Source organism: Acinonyx jubatus, chromosome A2, assembly GCF_027475565.1.
Source record: "Acinonyx jubatus isolate Ajub_Pintada_27869175 chromosome A2, VMU_Ajub_asm_v1.0, whole genome shotgun sequence".
NCBI lineage: Eukaryota > Metazoa > Chordata > Mammalia > Carnivora > Felidae > Acinonyx > Acinonyx jubatus.
The window spans coordinates 114,549,570-114,569,677 of record NC_069383.1 but is presented as its reverse complement, the minus strand read 5'-3'; the positions used below and the strand labels follow the sequence as shown (position 1 = coordinate 114,569,677).

General features: G+C 46.8%; 1 protein-coding gene across 2 annotated transcripts in view; it reads left to right on the top strand.

Moving 5' to 3' along the window:
- The first annotated feature begins 279 nt into the window (after positions 1 to 279).
- The window catches only part of SLC6A11 (solute carrier family 6 member 11), a 132,732-nt gene continuing 112,903 nt past the window's right edge, over positions 280 to 20,108 (top strand). Inside the window, exons 1-4 of one of the 2 annotated variants that reach the window (XM_027042642.2) lie at positions 280 to 631; positions 3,604 to 3,738; positions 3,855 to 3,995; positions 7,288 to 7,378. In XM_027042642.2, the coding sequence (XP_026898443.1) occupies positions 373 to 631; positions 3,604 to 3,738; positions 3,855 to 3,995; positions 7,288 to 7,378 (626 nt within the window). In that variant the 5' untranslated portion in view covers positions 280 to 372. The remainder of the gene's footprint in view (positions 632 to 3,603; positions 3,739 to 3,854; positions 3,996 to 7,287; positions 7,379 to 20,108) is intronic. The other variant, XM_027042641.2, reaches the window with a different exon arrangement.

Below are 20,108 nucleotides of genomic sequence, written 5' to 3'. Positions count from 1 at the left end.
GAATTTGGGGGTTTGGCGTCAGCAGCCCAACCTAGGCCTGAATGGGCGCTTCCACTCTTGGGCTGAGGCCAGTAGGAAGGAGAACAGGAAGGGCGCGCAAGGTGCTCGGCGCGCGCAAGGTGCTCGGCGCGCGCAAGGTGCTCGGCGCGCGCAAGGTGCTCGCGGGCTCCCGGGCCCTGCCGGGCTGAGGCGGCGTGGGCGCCCTGAGGGCCGGGCCGCCGCGCCGCGTCCCGGTCCCCGCGCTGGCCCGGCCCGGCCCCTCAGCTCCACCCCCTGCCTCCCCCCTCCCGCCCGCTCGCGCCTCCTGAAAAGCCAGCCCGCCCGGGGCGGCGGCGCAGAGCCGGCCCGGCGCACGAGGCAGCCAGCGCGGCCATGACGGCGGAGAAGGCGCTGCCTCTGGGCAATGGGAAGGCTGCCGAGGAGGCGCGGGAGTCTGAGGCGCTGGGAGGCGGCGGCGGCTGCAGCGGGGGCGCGGCGCCCGCGCGCGACCCGCGCGACAAGCGCGACAAGGCGGTCCACGAGCGCGGCCACTGGAACAACAAGGTGGAGTTCGTGCTGAGCGTGGCTGGGGAGATCATCGGGCTGGGGAACGTGTGGCGCTTCCCTTACCTGTGCTACAAGAACGGAGGAGGTGAGGCGGCGCGCGCGGCGTGAGCGGGAATGAGGAGGGGAAAGCGGCCCGGTGGGGGCGGGGAGCAAGGGGGTGAGCGAGTGACCCCTCCCGCGCCTGCGTGTAGCGGGACCCTCGTGGGGAGTGCCTGCCTTGGGCCACCTGGCGCGTGAACTCTCCCGGGGCTAGGCTCGCCTGTCCCAGGGCGCATGTGCACGTTTCTTCGCACCTGAATGTGCCGCCTGCCAGCACGCGAGGACGTGGTCGCCAGGTGTGTTCTGAGCCAGCGTCGGGTGGAGGCCCATTCTGGGAGCCCTTCCTTGCTTTTGAGACGTGCCTTAGCGTCTGGGGCAGGAGACAGCCCCTTGGAGCCTCAGCTTTCCCAACTGGAAACCAGTGTGAAGGAAAAGGACTCTGATCAGGATCCGTGTAGGCTGGGGTTCTGAGCACTTAGTGAAATGCCAGACTCAGCTTTCCCTCCATCATCTCATTTCATCCTTAAAGTCATCTCTGCAGGCAGTGGCAAACCCATTTTGCAGATGAGGATGCAAAGGGTCAGAGAAGTAACCCCATAAAGAGATAAAGATGGGATTCTGACACCAAGGCCTTGTTTTAAACTGGGATTGGACTGACAACAGGGAGGACTTTTGGGCGAGGTGTTGATGTTCGATTGCCCGCCCCGTCTTTCATTTGCCCTTAAGGCCTTTACTAGGTCCTCTTTTCGGGCCTATCTGGCGGAAGCACTGGCACCAAGCGGTTTCTTTTACCGGTGTCAGAGACACGGACAAAGAGCAACGACACGGATTTAATGTTTAGGAGATGCTTCGAGAGTGTGGAGTGGGGGACTGGGAGAGGAAGGTGATGAGAGAGTTGTTCCTAGTGGCTTGTCCGAGTCAGTTTGGTGGAGATTCTGCAGTGAATCCTCAAATCTTTCAGCTGAAGGACTTTAGGAGCCTCCACCTGTCCTATCAGCAGGACAGATGGTAGGTGTGTGGCAAGGGACCTTGTGAAACCTTCGTGGGTGGCACAGTTTCTCCCAGGAAAAGCTTGTGTCCATGTATTCCTCCCTCTTTGCTGTGCCCCTGCCCCTCTAGCAGATTCCCAAGACCCCAGTGGAGGTGGCTCAGAAGTTGGCTGGCAGGAACCACACTGTTAGGCCGCTCGGAGTAGGACTTCCTGTTCGAGCAGCTGCAGGGAGAGCGAGAAGGGTACTGCTTGGCCCAGGCCCTTTCTTTGGAGACATTCATCCTGAAAGCCCAGGCTGCTCCAAGCCTGCTCTGCACTGGTAATGAAGTGGCCGCCGGTGTTGGTGGCTTGGCACTGGGGACAGAGGGAGTGGACTTGGAGACCCGGAACGTGCCCTGTGGCCTCAGCTGAGTTCTGCCTTTTTGCAGATTCAGCCTTTATTAGCTGCCATGTCTTCTTAGAAACCTGTGGAAACCCTGTTTAGGGTAGTCCCAGGAAAAAATCGTTTTAGCATCTTTTTTTTTTTTTAATACAGGAAATTGTTATACCAAAACAATGCATTCCTAAAAGGAGGCGACAGAGTAAATTGGGTTAATTACAAATTCTGCACAGATTAAAAGAAAAAAAAGTTGCAGTGAGTAAAATTTAAAAATTAGTAGGTTTTTTTTTTTTTAACTCGCCAAGAGTCCCCATTGGGCACACAAATATCCTGATTTAATTGAGGTAGTTATCTTGAGTACTAGCTTTGCGAATACATGGGCTAGAAGTCTTTCAGAAAGTGCTGTTAGGTTCTAGAGGGTTCACAGCATATTAGCGAACCTGTTGTAGCTTCTTCTAATCACTTAGATTTATATTCAGCAAACAGACCGTCTTGTTCCTTTCACACACTTTTTGCCTTCTGCTATAGCTGGGGTATCTGATTATCCACTGCTTGCCTTTAAAAAAAAAAATCTATACAATTCTATTCATAGATCCCAGCACTAGTTTAAAGGATTTCTTTCCCAATGTGAAACTAAGAAAACGAAAACAGCAACAACAACAAAACAGTATCTTGCCCCAAAAAGCTTTTCAAAGATGCTTTCAAAATTTGATGGATGTGGTCCTACTATCAGGTTTGATCAAAATTGTTGCTATTAGTTCTAAGGCTGAAGAGACTTCATTTAGCAAAAAGCAATTTCAGTTAAAGCCTTCATTTGTTAGATTAGATCGTGAGGAATAGCATGTGTTTCCAAGCTTTGTTATTAAACAGGTGAGAGGGAATGAGGGATTTGGAAAATCCTTTTCTGGTTATAGTAGCTCATGCTCACCTGAGTTATTTCATTTGTTTCAAAGAAAGGCCCAGGCAGTGGGTATTGTGTACCAGGATAGGAGCACTAAAGCTTATGGCGGTCTTTCTCAGATTGATTCAGAGTCAGCCTTCTGGGGAGATAGATACTTGTTGCAAACCCCTTATAAGTCAACTCCATAGCTGGGTCTCATGTACTGGGGCGCCATATTGCTAATAGCACATCTCCTTGAGAATGCTTTTCTTAATGAAAAGTATTTTCTTTTTTTTTTGCAGATCACTTCCAAAGTAAATAGGAGGAAGGGGTCCCCTTCACCTAGCCTGTTGAGGTTACTTTAGGATAAAAAAGAAGAATGTAATGTTCAGGGAGAGAATGGATTTAACCTAAAGAGTGCTAGAGAGTGAAATATATACATTATAGAATTAAGCAAAGAGAACACTTCCTTTTTACATTATCATCTTAGATGCACAACATTTCTGTGAGATAAGTGGTACGGATGTTAAATATTAAAAGCCCTATTTTACAGATGAACAAGTTGAGGCTGGGAGATGTGAGGTAGATGTGCAGAGAGCACAAACCCAGGGCCATGTTTTCTGACTGGTCGTCAAGGTGTGAACTTGACCTCAAGCTCAGCGAACATTACGTCTTGCACGTAGTAGGTGATTATTAAAGATTTCTTGTGCTGAACTCGAAATAGTAGAGGCAATTTTAACCTCATTCCCTTACTTTGCATCCTTGTAGGGGCGTTCCTGATTCCCTATGTGGTGTTTTTTATTTGCTGTGGAATTCCTGTTTTTTTCTTGGAAACAGCTCTGGGACAGTTCACGAGTGAAGGTGGCATTACATGTTGGAGGAAAGTTTGCCCTTTGTTTGAAGGTAAGCACTGAGTTCAAGAATGAAATGGTGCCTGGGTGATGTCAGGCTGTGAAAGGCAGCTGAGACTGTTGTAACAAGGTGGTAAGAGACCCACATCACTCCCTTTGTTCTTTCAGGCATTGGCTATGCAACACAGGTGATCGAGGCCCATCTAAACGTGTACTACATCATTATCCTGGCATGGGCCATTTTCTACCTGAGCAACTGCTTCACCACCGAGCTCCCCTGGGCTACCTGTGGGCATGAGTGGAACACAGGTATGGTCCCCAGGGAGGGTCTCTCTGCAGGTCCTGCTGGGGGACCAGGGATTGGGGGTATGCCCTTGTCCTGGACATCAATCCTGGCCTCTTGACATGAGTCCAGATTCCACTGAAACTGGAGATCAGTTCTGCACTGGGTCTGGTTGCCCTGGCTCAGTAATTGGCATGGGTAGAAGAATGGTGATGTTCTTTCCTTGCTTTGCTGAATACAGAGACTGAGCCCTTTGTGGGCAGAGAGGGGTTCAGGTTCTAGTTCCAGCCGGGCCCCTCTGGGTGTCAGATTTGCCTCTGTAAAATGAACGGGTAAGGCTAGATCAAGGGTTGCAAACCATGGGCCTGTAGACCAGTTAGGCTTTAACTCAGTGATCAGTGAATTTCAAAAATGTGTTTGGTTGCCAAAATTTAAAAACCAGAAGACCTCGCATGAAAATCCAGATTTCCCGCTTCTGTTGAAAAAAATAAATAAATAAAAGATCTGGCAATAGCAGACCCACATTCTCACAGTCTTGCTTGACAGCAGCTGGGGCTGATAAGCAGTTGTCTTTGGATAAGGCATCTGTCCACCAGTTGGCCACAGTCTCCACTCAGCTCACATTGCTTATTTACTTTCCCAATCTAACCCAGGTAGAAATTTGAATGTACCACTCTCCCACTTCCTTGAATGGATAACTCTTTAGATTACTTTGGATTCTTATGTGCTGTTTGCTTTTCAATTTGTCCATCCTATCAAGATGGTGTCTTAAAATCCAGGGAAAGCAACAACATATTTATTCCCTATCTGTGATGGCTGTGCTCAGAGCAGACATCACTAATTGACTGTAGAACTCTATCCTTTTGAGCCTAGTCTTGGCCTCAGAACCCTTCTCAGCAGTGCTCCAGGCAGCCACTGCCTTTTGACTGGAATGAACACACATGCTTTAAGCTGTTCACCATCTGTGTTATAACCTGTGGTTAGGTTGTCCCTGGAAGGGTCATTTCATCCTGCAGGCTGAGGTACGGTAAGATTGGGTGGGATGTTGGTTATCAGCATAAAGAACGGGGAGTAGGGAGTAGTAGGTCTAGAAAGTGCTGTGATGTCACTTCCAGTGTTGTGGTGACTGCCCTGCTCCCACTGTTGGATTGTGTGGAGGTCTCACTATCTCTCTTTAGGGCACTGGTTCCTAACCTTTCTTTGGCTGGGGACTTCATAGAGATGTTTATCAAATTAAAATTCAAGGATATATTCTTGGAGGCCTGCAAGTCCTCCATGGTAATTTAACTGTGTGTGTTTATTTTGAGGGCACTCTAAAAATACGCACATGTTCTAGATTATCTGCACAACCACCTTCCACCGAGGACAGTCAGGAGACTTCAGTGCCCAGCGTTGTGCATGTTTACAGTTTAAGATGGGTTCTTGATAAGTAGGATGATGGTGGCCAATGGAGGAGATCACAGAGATTTAATTTGTAAATGGTGCTTTGGTATTCATCAAAGTCCAGTTAGGAATGCCACAAACCGTAAGAATGAAGATGTTGCGCAAGTGTGACCAGAGGAAAATGATAGTAAAGTTGCTTCTCAAGTAGCCAGTGGAAGAATAGGCAAGCTGAACTCCACAGACCCTGCCTCCTCCCTTTGGCTCCACTCTCCTGTCAGGAAATCCATTTAATTTCACAAAATGGCATTGTCCTACACATACATTTTATGCTATCAGTTTGAATTGTGTTCCGTAGTTGGTATTTAATGTATAAATTTAATTCTGGTTTGATAGTCGTTATGAGTACTATAATCACAAGGACTTTATAACTCATTTATTTGTACACAGATGTCATTTTAATAAAAATACCTTGTCAATGTTGGATGTCTGAGAAATTTGTTTACTCCAGGGAGAAAAAAAAGAGACGCACTGTTTTAGAGACTGATCAAAACTAAGGGCTCCCTTCCCTGGAAAAAAGCATGAGGGTTCCTATAATCTCAGGTTTTCAGACTCCTTTCAGGATGTTGTGGCCCCCACAGACCCCCCCACCCCCCCGCCCCGGCTTTCAGAATATGGTTAGTCCTTGCCAGGAGGAGCAGGAAGGAGGCAGACGATTGGGGGACTTTTCCCCAGCAGACGGCAAACCTTTCTCCCACTGGTTTGCAGCTCCCTTTCTCTCCTAGCATGTGAACACTTGTGTTGTGTAAAAACGTCATGTGTGAGAGGTGCTTCCTGCTCCAGAGGCTACAGATGTAGTTGGAGGGTTTGTACCCATGCGAGGAGAGAGCAGTGCCAGAGCGAAGCAGACCACTGACTCCGTGCTGGGTGCCGGGGCTCCAGAGTGAACAGTGCAGCTGCCCTCGGGGAGTTCACAGTCTGGCGCAGAGCTCTGTAAACAGGGGTGCTGTAAAGAGGTTCAGGTCCCGTGGTGGGAAACAGACCTGGGTGATAATCACGAGATGGGGCACTGGCTGGAGTGGACTCCCAGTTCTGTCCCTAACTGACTTTATAGAGGAGGGAGTGGGTAGGGATATGGGTCCCTTGACTGTTCCTGAACCTTAGATTCTCCTCTTCAAAATTAAAGGGAGTTGGAGAAGGTGGTTCCTTGGAGGGTCTTTACATTCTGCTTTTCTTAGAATTCAGGGGAGGGAGATAGATGAAGTCTCCCTGGAGGAGGGGGTCAATCTGGGCCTTTAAGATCGAACAGTTGGATATTTTTACTGGAAATTCAACTCCCCCTTGGTCATCAAGTTTCATGAAATGAGACGTTCAATAAATCCTTTCTTGGATTGACCAATCAAGTGAGGGAATGAGGAAGAAAGCAGAAATTCTTTACACCTACAGGCTCACGCCATTTCATCCAGTTCCCACATCTTTATGAGGCAGTTGCGATATTAGTGTCTTCCTACGTGAAGGAAAACGGAGTCTCAAATGCATTACTGTCGTAGGGACACTGTGACCGACTCACTGTTTTAGACCCTCCACCCCTGCTGGGGCCACTGGGCAGGACAGATAAATGCCATGGAGAGGGCTTCTGTAGGGAAGTGGAAAAAGGAAAGGAAATTCGGAACCGTGCAGGAGGAGAGTTTGATAGGGCATTTGGAGTGGAAGTGAGAGAAGGTGTCGTGCCCCCAAACCGTTCCCTCCTGTTCTAATCAGATCAGACCTCTCATTCAAACTGTAAGTGATCGATTTTCCTCCTCGGTGTTCTCTGAGGCATGTTTGCTTAGAGCGGCTAGTTAAAACCACCTGGTTGCACCATCAGCTTTGAATGTTTCCCAAGGTCCAGCCCTTGCAGAGGTTAATCTTCTCTTTCTTGTCTTGTTTCCACTGTAGAGAATTGTGTGGAGTTCCAGAAACTGAACGTGAGCAACCACAGTCATGTGTCCCTGCAGAACGCCACCTCTCCCGTCATGGAGTTTTGGGAGTAAGTGGAAAGTGACTCGTGTCCCTTGGCCTGTGGGGCCTCTGTCCTGGTTCTGCTGAGTTAACATTGCCCCCACCCTTGGAAAAAGTCTGACCCTTTCTTTCTCTGGCCTTGCACTTCCTGGTTTCTGGGGACGTTTGACTGCTTTGGAAGCCAGTGCGGAGATTTTACACGTTTCCTAAAGGAGCAGCTGAGAGGAATGTTTTCTTGTTCTTTGATGGCATGTCAGCATGCCTGGTTGCTTATTAGGGCAGGAAATGCTTGCTAAAAATGATAGTTTTTAAAAGAAAGGGTTTTTAACAAAAGAGGAGACATAGCATGTTTGCTATAAGCTAAGTCAGAAGTGTATTTAGCCTGGGAAGCAGAAGTCTCCAGGGCAGAGAGGGCAGGTTAGCTTTCCTTCAGTACCTGAAGTGTCATGTGCAAAGGAAGCAGGTGAACTTGAATGGATAGAGGTTCTAAAGAGGCAAGTTTAAATGTGCTTAAGGGAGAGGTTAGTTTCATAGCACGGTCTGCAAGTACTTCTGAAGGTTGTGATCATCCAACCCTGAAAGTGTTTACCTGGTGGAGGGTCACTAAGCATTGTTGGGGAGGTGTCTGAATCCACCGACATTACAGGCAGTAATTGTGTGAATGGGCATTTCCCCAGAGGTGGGCATTCTTCCTTAACATCCCAAAGGGGTCTGTGACCTGGCAGTTACAGGGCTGCCACGTATGGTTATAGAAGTTGTGCACTGCACAACCCTAGGGGGACTCATTCATATTGTGAAATGTGTGCTCCAGAATTGTACAGTGCCAACCTGCATAACAGTACATAGCGGCCCTGACTTGGGGTCTTCTGAGGTAGAAGGATCACCTTGTTTTGGGTATTGAAGAGATGTTTCCTCTGTGGGTCAGAGGTTGGGCTAAATGTTTTCTGAGACTATTCAATCTGAAAAAAGTATGGCTTTGTTCAAGAACATTGCCTACCCTAATGCTGATTATAAGTAGGGTAGAGGGGCAGTGGTTTTATGAGTCATTTTAATTCTCTTCCCAGATACCATTCATCTCCTTCCCTCTCTAGAGGTCATGATGCTGAATTTAGACTTATCATTCTCATGTTTATAGTTGGTGTGTGTGTGTCATACATATATATACACATTCTATATTAATATGTAATTATAAACTTTAATAAGCTTTTATTATAAAAATTATAAAGCTTTATATAAAATTATAAAAATGTATAAGCTTTATATAAAATTATATATAAACTATTTGTATGTTAGCTATATATATGCTATATATACATCTCCCAAATAGTACCTAGATCTTTGTGGCATACTTAAAAGTTTTTTATTGATGGTATCCATTACTTTTCTTACAACTTTGTTCTTTGCTCAGTTTTGGTTTTGAGATGTTCCCCTGTTGATACATTGCAGCTTTGGTTCATTTATTTTTTCCTGCTGTATAGTATTTCAATGTATAAAAAGACTACATTGTATTTAGCCAGCTCCTCTTGATGGGCATTTAGACTTTCTCTAGTTTCCCAGTGTTACTAAGAACACTGAATAAATGTCTTGCCCATGCTTCCCTGTGTGCGTGAAGGAAGGTTTCTAGGCCTGTACCTAAGAGTGGGATTGCTAATGGTAGGGTGCATGTTTATTATCGGTTTTATCAGATAACATCCAATTGCTTTCTGAAAGGATTGTTCTAATTTACTTTCCAAACAGTAGTGTATGAGAATTCTACTGTTCCATATTCTAGACAGCATTTGGTCTGGTTAATTTTTAAGTTTTGCATCCGACTGTTCTAAATTTGCATTCCTCTAATGACTTGCGAGGTTGAGCACATTTCATGTGTTTTTCCCTATTTGGGTTCCTCATCTGTGAACTTCCCGTTCGTATTCTTTTCTCTTTGGATTGTGTGTCTTTCCTCATGGGTAGGAATTCTTGACACATTCTAGATATTAGTATCTTGACACATTCTAGATATAAATATGCTGCAAATTGCCTTCCCTAGTGTGTGGCTTTTTTTTATTTATTTATGGCATTTGGAGTTTTAACTTTATTGAAGTCAAATTTGCCAGTCTGTTCTTTTTGGTTTGCACAGTTGGTATCTTATTTAAGATGTATTTCCCTACCCAAAGTTGGGGGAAAAATCTTTTATATGTTCTTCTAAAAGTTTTAAAGTTTTGGGGTGCCTGGGTAGCTCACTCGGTTAAGCATCCGACTTCAGCTCAGGTCATGATGTCGCAGTCCGTGAGTTTGAACCCTGCATCAGGCTCTGTGCTGACAGCTCAATGCCTGGAGCCTGCTTCAGATTCTGTGTCTCCCTCTCTCTGCCCGTCCCCCGCTCACTCTGTCTCTTAAAAGTGAATAAATGTTAAAAATTTTAAAGTTTTAAAGTTTTGTGTTTTCATATTTAAGAATATAATCTACTTGGAATTTTATTTTTGTACATGGCATGATGTAGGAGTTCAGGGCTGTTGTTGTTTTTTAATACAAATTATCAAAATTTCCAGCCATATTTACTGAATTATTGATCTTTTTCCTATGATTGATAATGCTATCTTCCATACATAGTTATCTTAAAAATACAGGTCTGCTTTGGGGCTCTTGTTCTGTTCCATTTGTCTCTCTAGCTAATTGTGTGTTAATACTACACCCACATTTTTATTGTAAGCCTGGAGCTGGTAAGACATGTGGGGACTTGTCTTTGTTCTTTTCCAAAATTGCCTACCAAATGAATTTTAGACCCAGTTTGTCATGTTAAACAACAATAAAGAACAAAATAACTTCGTGGGGATTTTGGTGGGAAGTATATTGAATGATTACGTTAATTAGAAGAAAATTGATATCTTTGTGTTTGAGCCTCTCTGTCCATGAACATGGTATAGCCCTCCATTTATTTAGGTTTTTTTTTTAATTCCTGATACAATAGTGTTACTTAAATGTCTACAGAGTAGTGGCATTAGAATACCTGATTAGAAATTCAGGTTCTCCATTCCTCCCCAGACCTACTGAGTCATAGTGTCAAATACAGCATTCATAAGACATGTGCTAGAGAGAGGATTACTGTGGTAGGTGGACTGGTGTGGCCTTTCCCACCCCCATTGGGCTATGATTTCCCAGAGGCATATTACAGAGACTTATTTGTGACCTACGTATTTTGAGGGTCTGTAAAACAGGGTCTCTTTGCTCCCTTAGAGAATCGATCCTGAAACCCCACAATGGAGAAGATCTCTGTGTAACTTACATTGTTTCTCACCATTTATTTCCTTTGTGTCATATATAGAAAACCTCAATTAAATCATTTTTGTGTGTGTGAAATGTGTTTGTTTATTGTCTGTATTCACCAAAAGGTAGTCCTAAAGGAACACCTTGTCTGGCTTTACTTACTACTGCTGGTCTGTGGAAGATCCCCAAGGAATATTTACAGAATGCATAGATGCATGCGAGGAAGACAGGCAGGCAATATTTTCTTGGAAACACTACACGAAAACTCAGAGTGGGTTCTGGCAAGAATTCATCCTGTCACTAAGGTCCCTGGCCAACAGCATCGATTGCTTCCTGGATCCCTTTGCACTATCCATATCATCAACTTATTTGGACACAAAGTGGTGGGAGGAGACAGCTAATCTGCATCCTCGTGTGTAACTGAACCTTGTGGCCTACTGCGTGGCCATTCTAGATGAAAGTCCATGGGAGAATGAACCCATGGTTCTAGTTTTCTATTAGATTGCATCTGTATCATCTGTGCAGTGTTGAATTCTACATCCTAAAAGTACTCAGATACCTGTGTGACAATCACCTTTTCATAACATGCTTTTGTCAGACAGTTCTTTTATGTATGTATGTATTTATTTTTAATTTTTTAAATGTTCATTTATTTTTGAGAGAGATAGCATGAGCAGGGGAGGGGCAGAGAGAGAGGGAGACACAGAATCGGAAGCAGGATCCAAACTCTGAGCTGTTAGCACAGAGCCTGATGCGAGGCTTGAACTCACGAGCTGTGAGATCATGATCTGAGCCGAAATCGGACGCATAACCAACTGAGCCACCCAGGCGCCCCTGTCAGGTGGTTCTAATTCACCTCTTCCCAGAGATGAGCTTGGAAAGGAGACTCTGTGAGATGTTCATAACATCCTATGAAAAGCCACTGGGGCCACATGCATTTGAGAAGGGTTGAAAACTGTGCCCTTTGGCAAGAACATCTGTTATCTTTGATTAACTCAAATTGCCAAATGTATTTTCCTGTGGAATCATTTGGAGTCGTTCCTTTCTACCCCCACCCTACCCCCACTCCCTGAATGCTAGCCGTCCATGCAGCACAGTTTGACACATACTTTGCTGGGAGGGAGTTCTTCCTTAAATTCAGCTGACAGTTGACTTCTGGGGCTTTGGATGGAGCATGTCTAATTCCTTGCCAGTGTGACAGCTCTTCAAGTATTGTATCAAGTTTCCTCAGAAGCATTTCTTCTTTGGTTCTTTGTCCTGTTTCCCTGTGTGGCTGGCTCACGGATGCCCCACCTCAGGGTGCTCCTGGTACCTTTCCTTACTGCCTCTGACCTCATTCAGGCCCACACACTGCTTGGTCCAAATAGACTGCCTTGGCTGCCTGCTCGTTCACTCATTCCATAAATGTGTGAGTTCGTGGTATTCATAGGAAGGACACTGCACGTTTGGAGGAGGCAGAAATGTGGGATGCAACTCTAGCCCTCTAGAAGCGGAGGTGAGACAAGCCCCTAAACTGCCGTAAAATCAGGTACAAGGTGTTACTTCCCTGCACATGACTGGCCATAGCTTCACCTTGACCTTGGGCACCTGGCCCAACCCACCCCCTGTCTTACAGGTTCATTTCCCTTTTCAGGGTACAAGTTAATGGCTTAGCCAGTGAGAAAAGGTTGGGCCCTGGGTCAGTCTTGGACTGTGGCTCAAGCAAGGGGCCTATGGGGCAGGGGCAATTTGTCTTTCTCATGTCAGATTTCAAAATTAGGCCGTTCTGGTTTTCTTAGTAACTCATTATGCTTCTGGCATCTGAGCATTTATCTAAATATGTTTGCAGTCCTAAATTTTAAGCCTGTGTCCTCTGCTGGGATTGAGTACTGCCAAGAGTGTAACCACCGTTGTGGCATCAGGTGGGCTTTGGTTTGTCTTCACATCAGGCCTTGGATTCCATTAGTCCACGTGTCTCCAGCAAGTCCATATTTGCTGTGTGTACAATTAAAATCGCTTTTGTGTGGTGTCCATTCAACCAGCATTTGTTGAGCACATACTGTGTGCTGGGCCTGAATTAAGCTCTAAGGGTTTTCAGTTCTGTATCTTTGTTCAGAAGGGTGTGGTCTTATCTTTCTGGTGTATCTTCACTGGACAAGGTTTTAAAATTTCATTTCTAAATCATGTGGCCACTTGATTTTCTCTGGACACAAAATTTGGGAGGCAGGGGAGCTGGAGTGAAGCCCTGATTCCTGTGGACCCAGGGCCCAGCCCTGCCTCCCTCTCAGACTCCTTCCCCTCCACCATCGCCCTCCTCCACCTGGCTTTCCTTCTGTCCTTTGTACGTACTTGACCCATGCTCAGTCACAGGTCTTTATTGTTCCCTTTGTTTGGAAGATTCCTCACCAGATCCTTATGTGTCTGGCTCCTTCTTACCATGAAATCTTCATGCAGATGTCATTTGGGAAGCCCTCTCTGACCATCCCAGCTATATCAGCACTCAGCCCCTCTCAACCCCATAGCTCTGTTTTATTGTCTACGTAGCCCTTACTGAAATCCCCGCATCTTTGCTTATTTTCTCCCTCACTCCATTAGAATGTAAGCCCCATGCCAGGAAGGGCTGCCCTCGTTTGTTCCCTGTTCTGCCAGCACATTCTAGGTGCTTAACAAATACTAGTTGAGATGGGTAAGTGAAAGGGTGAATAAATGAACAGATGTTTCTTTCAAAAAAAAATTTTTTTTTTTTAACATTTATTGAGAGACAGAGACAGAGCATGAGCGGATGATGGGTCAGGAAGAGAGGGAGATACAGAATCCCAAGCAGGTTCCAGGCTCTGAGCTGTCAGCACAGAGCCCAACGCGGGGCTCAAACTCACAAACCGCGAGATCAAGACCTGAGCGCAAATTGGACACTTTACCGACTGAGCCACCCAGGCGCCCCTGAACAGATGTTTCTTAACTCCTCAAAGTTCATTGTCCTCATTTGTAAATTGGAAATGATCATGATAACACTCACCTGCAGGGCTGAGATGAGGATTGAATGGGTCCTCCCCTGTCTTGAGCCCGGTATAGTTTAGACCCTTTGGAAAGGACTGAGTGCAGAAAGAGAATGTTTGTGATTGACTTTCCTATTTGTGAGTTGGAAATTAGTCACATTCCCTGCTTTGCCAGCCTCTCTGGATTTCTGTTGAGGATTAAAGGGGAGAACACATACTAACTTTGATGGGGTGTAAGTGGGGTGCCCAAGTTAGCTCCTGGTACTGAGGCTTGGTGCCCCACTTTGCCCCTGCCTCTACAGGTGTGGATTCTTGGCTGATCCTCATGCAGCGTCAGCCTGTGTGTCTGAAGCAGCCATAGTGCCTCCTACTGCAGGTTCAGAAATGCCCCCCGACCCTTCCCTAAGTCAGAACCCAGCACTGCATGGCACCGTCTACTCCTGCTAGTTTGGAGTACTCCACTCCCAGTGTATTACCTCCTTGACGTGCACAGTGTAGACTTGAGCGGCAAGTTCTAGAATCCAGTTTAAGTCATCGCTTCCTCTACCAGCCCAGTGCATGACCCCGGGCAGCTTACCCTCCTAAACCTCCATCTGCTTCTCTGAAGATGGGAGGGTCATAGGACCTAACTCTCAGGGTTTTCAGGAGTGTTAGAAGAGATGAGGCCTGTATGCTTTCCGGGTGGCAAGTGTTCAATATGTGGTAGCTAATTTTTACAAGGAAGATGTCATCCACATCTTTGAAAGTCTGCGTGGATTCTTTTAAACATTCTTAGAGAAGTCTCATCAGCCAGGTCTGTATGCCCCTCATGGTGGACCTGGAGAACTCTCAGTGCATTTTCTTCACCTGGTTGTTCTTTTGACATTTTCTGAGAACCTACTAGGTGTTGGACACCTTATCAGTAGTGAGAAACATGAAGGGGCGGTGCTATCTGTCCCCAAAGAAGCACACAGCTTGGTGGGGGAAGCTGGAAAGTAAAGATGTGATAAAATAAAAGATTTTTTGAAATACAAAGCAACGGATATGTGTAGGATGGTTGCATTGGGCCAAGATGAGGAAGTCTGGGCTTTGGGGAAAGCTTCATGGAGTTGATGAGGCTTAGCTGTGTTTTGAAGGGTGAATAGAAGTTTATGTGTTTGCCAGCGGAGTGATTGAATAGCATGCCAGGTGGAGAAATAGCGTAAGCAAGAACCAAAGCAAGACCTGAAGCTAAATGTTGAGGCTTGTAGACTTTACCTGCCATACTACTGCATGTGGAGCCTGGGGAATGGTGGGGGCTTTGCTGAGGAAGTAGGCAGGAGCCAGAGCATCTGGTCAGTCACAAGTCTTTACTGAGTACCTACTATATGTCAGATAGCATTGTAGGTTCTGGGATACGGTATAAACAGAACAACATACTCTCCTGGTGGAGCTGGCTTTGCAGACAATCAAATACGCAGAAAGTATTAGGTTAAGTCAGGATCGTTCTGCTGAAGAAAAAGCAGGCAGGGAACAAGAGTGTCACAGGACCAAGGAGGGCCTCTTTAAGGAGGTGACATTTGAGCAGGTACCTGAGAGAAGTGAGGGAGGCAGCCATGTGGATGTGGGGGATGAGGCTTCAGGCCGAAGGAGTAGCGGGGGCTGTGACCCTACAGCGGGAGAATGTTTGAGGTGTTGGGGGAAGGGCCGGCAGCCAGCAAGGCTGGAGCCGAGTGTGAAGGACCTTGGTGCCTTTCCAAAGGGTTTGAAATCATCCCATGGGCTGCCTCCAAAGGCCCCATCCATGGAATAATAGGAGTAAGACAGATCACCCATGCTGCCAGGTGGATGCAGGAGGCAGGGCTGGGGGGACACTTTCCTGGTCCAAGTGCATGAAATTGAGTTTTCTGCCTGAGAGAGGGCATGTGGGTGGGAAGGGATGGGCAGAAGCAGTGTTGTGAGGATGATGGTAATTCTGCTTGGCCAATCTGTGCCCTGAGAAAGTAAGAACACGTCCCTATGATCTGTTAATGCCTCCCAGCTACCCGCTGGCATGCATCCGTGGTGGGCTTTTCCTCATGGGGGCAGGGGGGAGGCTCCAAATTGGCCTGGACTCTCTCACAGCTTTTACACGGCAGTGGAAGCCAACTTAGCAATAACTCTCAGTGCTTGGGCAGTGTGTCAGCTTTGTCCCCAAAATTCCACTTCTGGAACTTTATCCTACTTGGGTGACCATTCTAGTTATGAACAGCATGCCAATGGCAACATCGTTTGTCATCGTTGGAAAAAAAAAAGGGACACATGTAAAATGTGACACTGATTAGATACATTGTGGTATCGTCGCAAGAACTGCTAACAAGGAATGAACAGAAAATGTGTTGATATGGAAAAAAATCTCTAAGGTCAAATTAAGTGGAAAAGGCACAGTGCAGAAAGTTGTATATAATACCATAATTGTAAAAATATATGTACATGCCTTGTTTTCGTAGAATATTTCCGGAACCTTACACAGGAAGCTGTTAAACGTGGTGACCCGAGAGTGGGATGGGGGCACACAGGCGTGGAGAAAGAGAGTTTTGTTTGCTTTTTATTTTTTTTGTACTATTTGAGTTAAAAAATTAAAACCAGGAACATGATTATTTCATAATTAAAAAAAAATAGGAGCTGAGAGGTTACAGAATACATTGTCATTTATTATAATGATCCCTCCTGAGTGACAAATCTTAATCACAGCCCTGGTAGTGACTTACTAGTCATTATTTATTTATCGTATAAACCGTTTTTCTTAACATTATCTCATTTAATTTTTATATCAGCCCCATGAGATAGGCAGAAGAAAAACAATTCTGTTTTCCCGTTGAACAAACATAATCTTGGAGAAGCTGAGGGATTGCCCAGCTCATACACCAGAACTCAAAACTCCTGGGTCTGGCTGTCCCCAAGGCAGCCCTGGTTTCTCCAGAAGGCGCTGCTCTCCAGTGGGGTTGGGAGGGGCTGCCTCCCCCTACAGATGTTTCCTGTGGACCAGAGGAATTCACCTCCTTCTCTGCTCAATCCTCCCCACCAGGGAGGCTCCTGGGGGCCTGAGTTAAGGAGAGCAGGGAGGAGATCACCAGCCCCCTTGCAAGGGAGCAGGCCTGGGCCGCCCTTCCTGCTCTCAGGAGATGCACCAAAGCAAACCCAAACTGGCACTTTGTGTCCTTTTCCTTCTAATTATTTAATATTTAACTGGTTGCAGAAGTAGTGAATGTTGTGATTCAAACACAACAGCTACATAAATGAGATACATCTGTGCATCAGATATACATAATTTATAAATATGTGTTTTAGTCCATTTGGGCTGCTATAACAAACATACCACAGGTTGGGTGGCTTCTACAACAATTTATTTCTCACAGTTCTGGAGGCTGGAGGTCCAAGATCAAGGTGCCGGTAGATCTGGTGTGTCGTGAAAGCTCATTCCTGGTTCATAGGTGGCCATCTTCTCGCTGTGCCTTCACGTGGTGGAAGGGGCAAGAGAACTCTCTGGCCACTCGTCCCGTTAGGAGGGCTCTACCCTCATGACCTAATCACCTCCCAAAGGCCCTACCTCCTAATACCATCACCCTGGGGGTTAGGGTTTAACATATAATTTGGGGCGACACAAATTTTGAGGCTGTTGTTAACAATTCAGAATCTCTTCCTGTCAGTATTTCCCTATGCATTTAGCTCCATTCTTCTTACCTTTCTTTTTGCTCTGTGTGTTGAAGAAAAGAAATTCCCAGGTTCAGGAATTTAATTCTGTAAAGGTCAGCTCCCTTTTACAGAAGTGGGTTCTCCAGTGGACACTCGATTTCCTTATTGAAAAAGTAGTCCATGTTTTTTTGCAGAAGATGTAGGAAGCATGTTTAAGTAAATAAAGGAAAAAAACAGCACACACGATAGCATTCCAATGTCCACACTGCTGAAGCTGAGAGGGGTTACGTGTCAAAGCCCACTGTTGTGGCTTCCTTGTTTCCTCTAGATCTAGCCTGGTAACCACCCTCGAAGTCAGACCCAGGCCCCCGCTTTCAAGAAGCAGCATGCAGCACCTGTCCCCCACTGACAGTGATAGAGCCCCAAGGTGACGCTCCCGCTCCGCCGCCCCCCCCACCCCCAGCGGTAAGCTATCTGCCCTCAGTTGTCAGCACTGGGGTGCCCGCTCACCCAGAGCCCCTGCCCCAAGAAGGAGCGGTTAACCCTTCTTCTGCTGATGCAGTCTGAATACACCACTGAGCTGAGAGTAGAAGCACTGCTTGTACGCAGAATTACTGAAATGCTCTTTAAAAGAATGGTGATGCGGTATGGGGATGCAGAGACCTGGGCTTTGGGGCTCCAGGACAAGAATTTGAACCCTGTGGCTTCCACTTATGAGCTGTGTGTTCGTTACTTACACCTCCCCGCAACTCACTTTCTTTGCCCGCAGAATGGGAGGCGGAGGAGGAGTAATTCAGCTTATTAGGAAGTGCTGAAGAGCTATGATCTATTATCTTTTGTTCATTGGTGGAGTAAAGATATTTGTATATAGAATCAGCCACGAGTGTGTTTGTATTCACACACAAAAAAATGGTGGATGACTTACACTAAATAATGAGAGGTAGCAATTTAGTGAACCACAGGGCTTTGTCTGAGGTTTCTTTTATGTCTTGATGGTGCAGCAGGGGAAGGGGAAGCCCTGGCACTGTGCCCTGGCCCGGAGCATGCCCTCCAGCCACGCTTTTTCAATTCCAGCCACCCACCCAGGGGATAAATGATGTAACATCACTGTGGGGGTCCTCATCCCACACAGGGGATTCTGAGGCAGAGAGAGGTTAAGGGACTTGTCCAAATTGCCTCTCTTGGCAAGCCAGAGCCAGAACTGGGCTGAGAGAAGGACTCTCCACCCCACCCGCGTCCCTTCGCCCCTTCACCCTTCCATGCTCCTCTTGCCTGTGTCTGAAATGTGGGCAGCTGCCTGTTTTATCCCATGGCAGAATCTGACCAGCATGTCCCTTCTCTTTGCAGGCTGCTGGACCTCGGTCCTTGAAGGAAGAGTTTTTTAGCAGATTGGGGAGAATATAATTGATGGAAGGAGGGAGAAATGAATGGGAATGGGTGAAGAGAAGGCTCTGGTGCCCAGCAAAAACAAAACAAAAGCACCTGTTGGGTTATGTCTTTGCTGGATTTTAAGAGGTTCCTTTAGGAAAATGGTTGAATCTTGATTTTGAAAGAATACTGTTGTTTTCAGCTGAGCCAGATGGTGCTTGTGACACTCAAAGACTCTGATCCACTGTGATGACAGATGTAAATTGATGCTGGCCTCCTGGTGTATAACTTATGGCCCTGTAGCTGGTGGCACAGGTGTTAATGAATGACTTTAATTCAGGCTCAGGCACAGAATAATGCATAAGGGGCTGTTACCAAATTTCAGTGCATTAACTCTATTCTGGGTGATTTTTTTATGTTTATTTTTTGAGAGAGAGAGAGAGAGCGAGTGAGCAGGGGAGGGGCAGATAGAGAGAGGGAGACGCAGAATCCAAAGCAGGCTCCAGGCTCTGAGCTGTCAGCACAGAGCCCCCTGTGGGGCTCGAACCCACAAACTGTGAGCTCATGACCTGAGCTGAAGTTGGACGTTTAACCAACTGAGCCACCCAGGCATCCCTAGTCCAGATGATATTTAATGAAACCACAAGAAAGTATATGAAACTGTCAAGATGCCTGACACACATGTATCCTCACGTCTGCTCTAGACTGATGCTGGTAGACATCTTGATGGGGAAGAAGCACCAAAGCTGGGGAACCTGACCCTCCCACTTACTGGTGGGGTCCCTGGGCATGTGACTCGGAACCTCTGTTCCCTCGTTGGTGAAATGGTGTACCTGTCCCACCCTTCAGGGTGCTGTCAGTGTGAAGGGACAGTGGTGCATTGTGAGTAGCTGACCAATGGTAGCTCCTCTCACTTCTGCGTCCAGCCTGCCCCCCTTCCCGGTTGGTAAGGTGACATTCAAAGGATGGAGGTCTCCTGGTGATAGACACCAGAGCTGGGAATAGACCCCTCCTCCCCACTCTGGAGCTCCTTGTCCAGGGCTTTTCCTAATGGCACGTGTGCCTCTCCTGCGTGCTGCCCCTCCTTGGCAGACAGTAGCTCTTTGCTAGCCTTGGCACAGAACGTCTCAGAGGCGCGAGGGGTGGCAAAGATGGTCAGACTTCATCAGAGCTTTTGGTGGCTGGTGATGCAGAGGTGTGGTACTGTGAGGGCCCATGGGGTGGGACTGGAAAGGCTTGGGCAGCACTTTTGGGCCATGCTAAGTCCTGGTGAGGAGGAGAAAGGGTCAGGAATTGGAGGGTCCTGGGACCCCAGCTGTGGGTGGTGAGATCCTCTCTGCTGCGTGGGACCTAGGTAATACACATGAGGATGCGCTATGTTACGAACCAGCAGGCTCCCCAAAGCCGTGGCAGACTCTCTGTTGCTTGGCCTGCCCCTTCTGCACTTTGCCTCCTGACCTGCAGTACTTCTGTTCACGTCTTCCCATGAGGCACAAGTTTTAGGGCTCTTCCCTGAGTTTTGATGCCATAAGAGTCCCT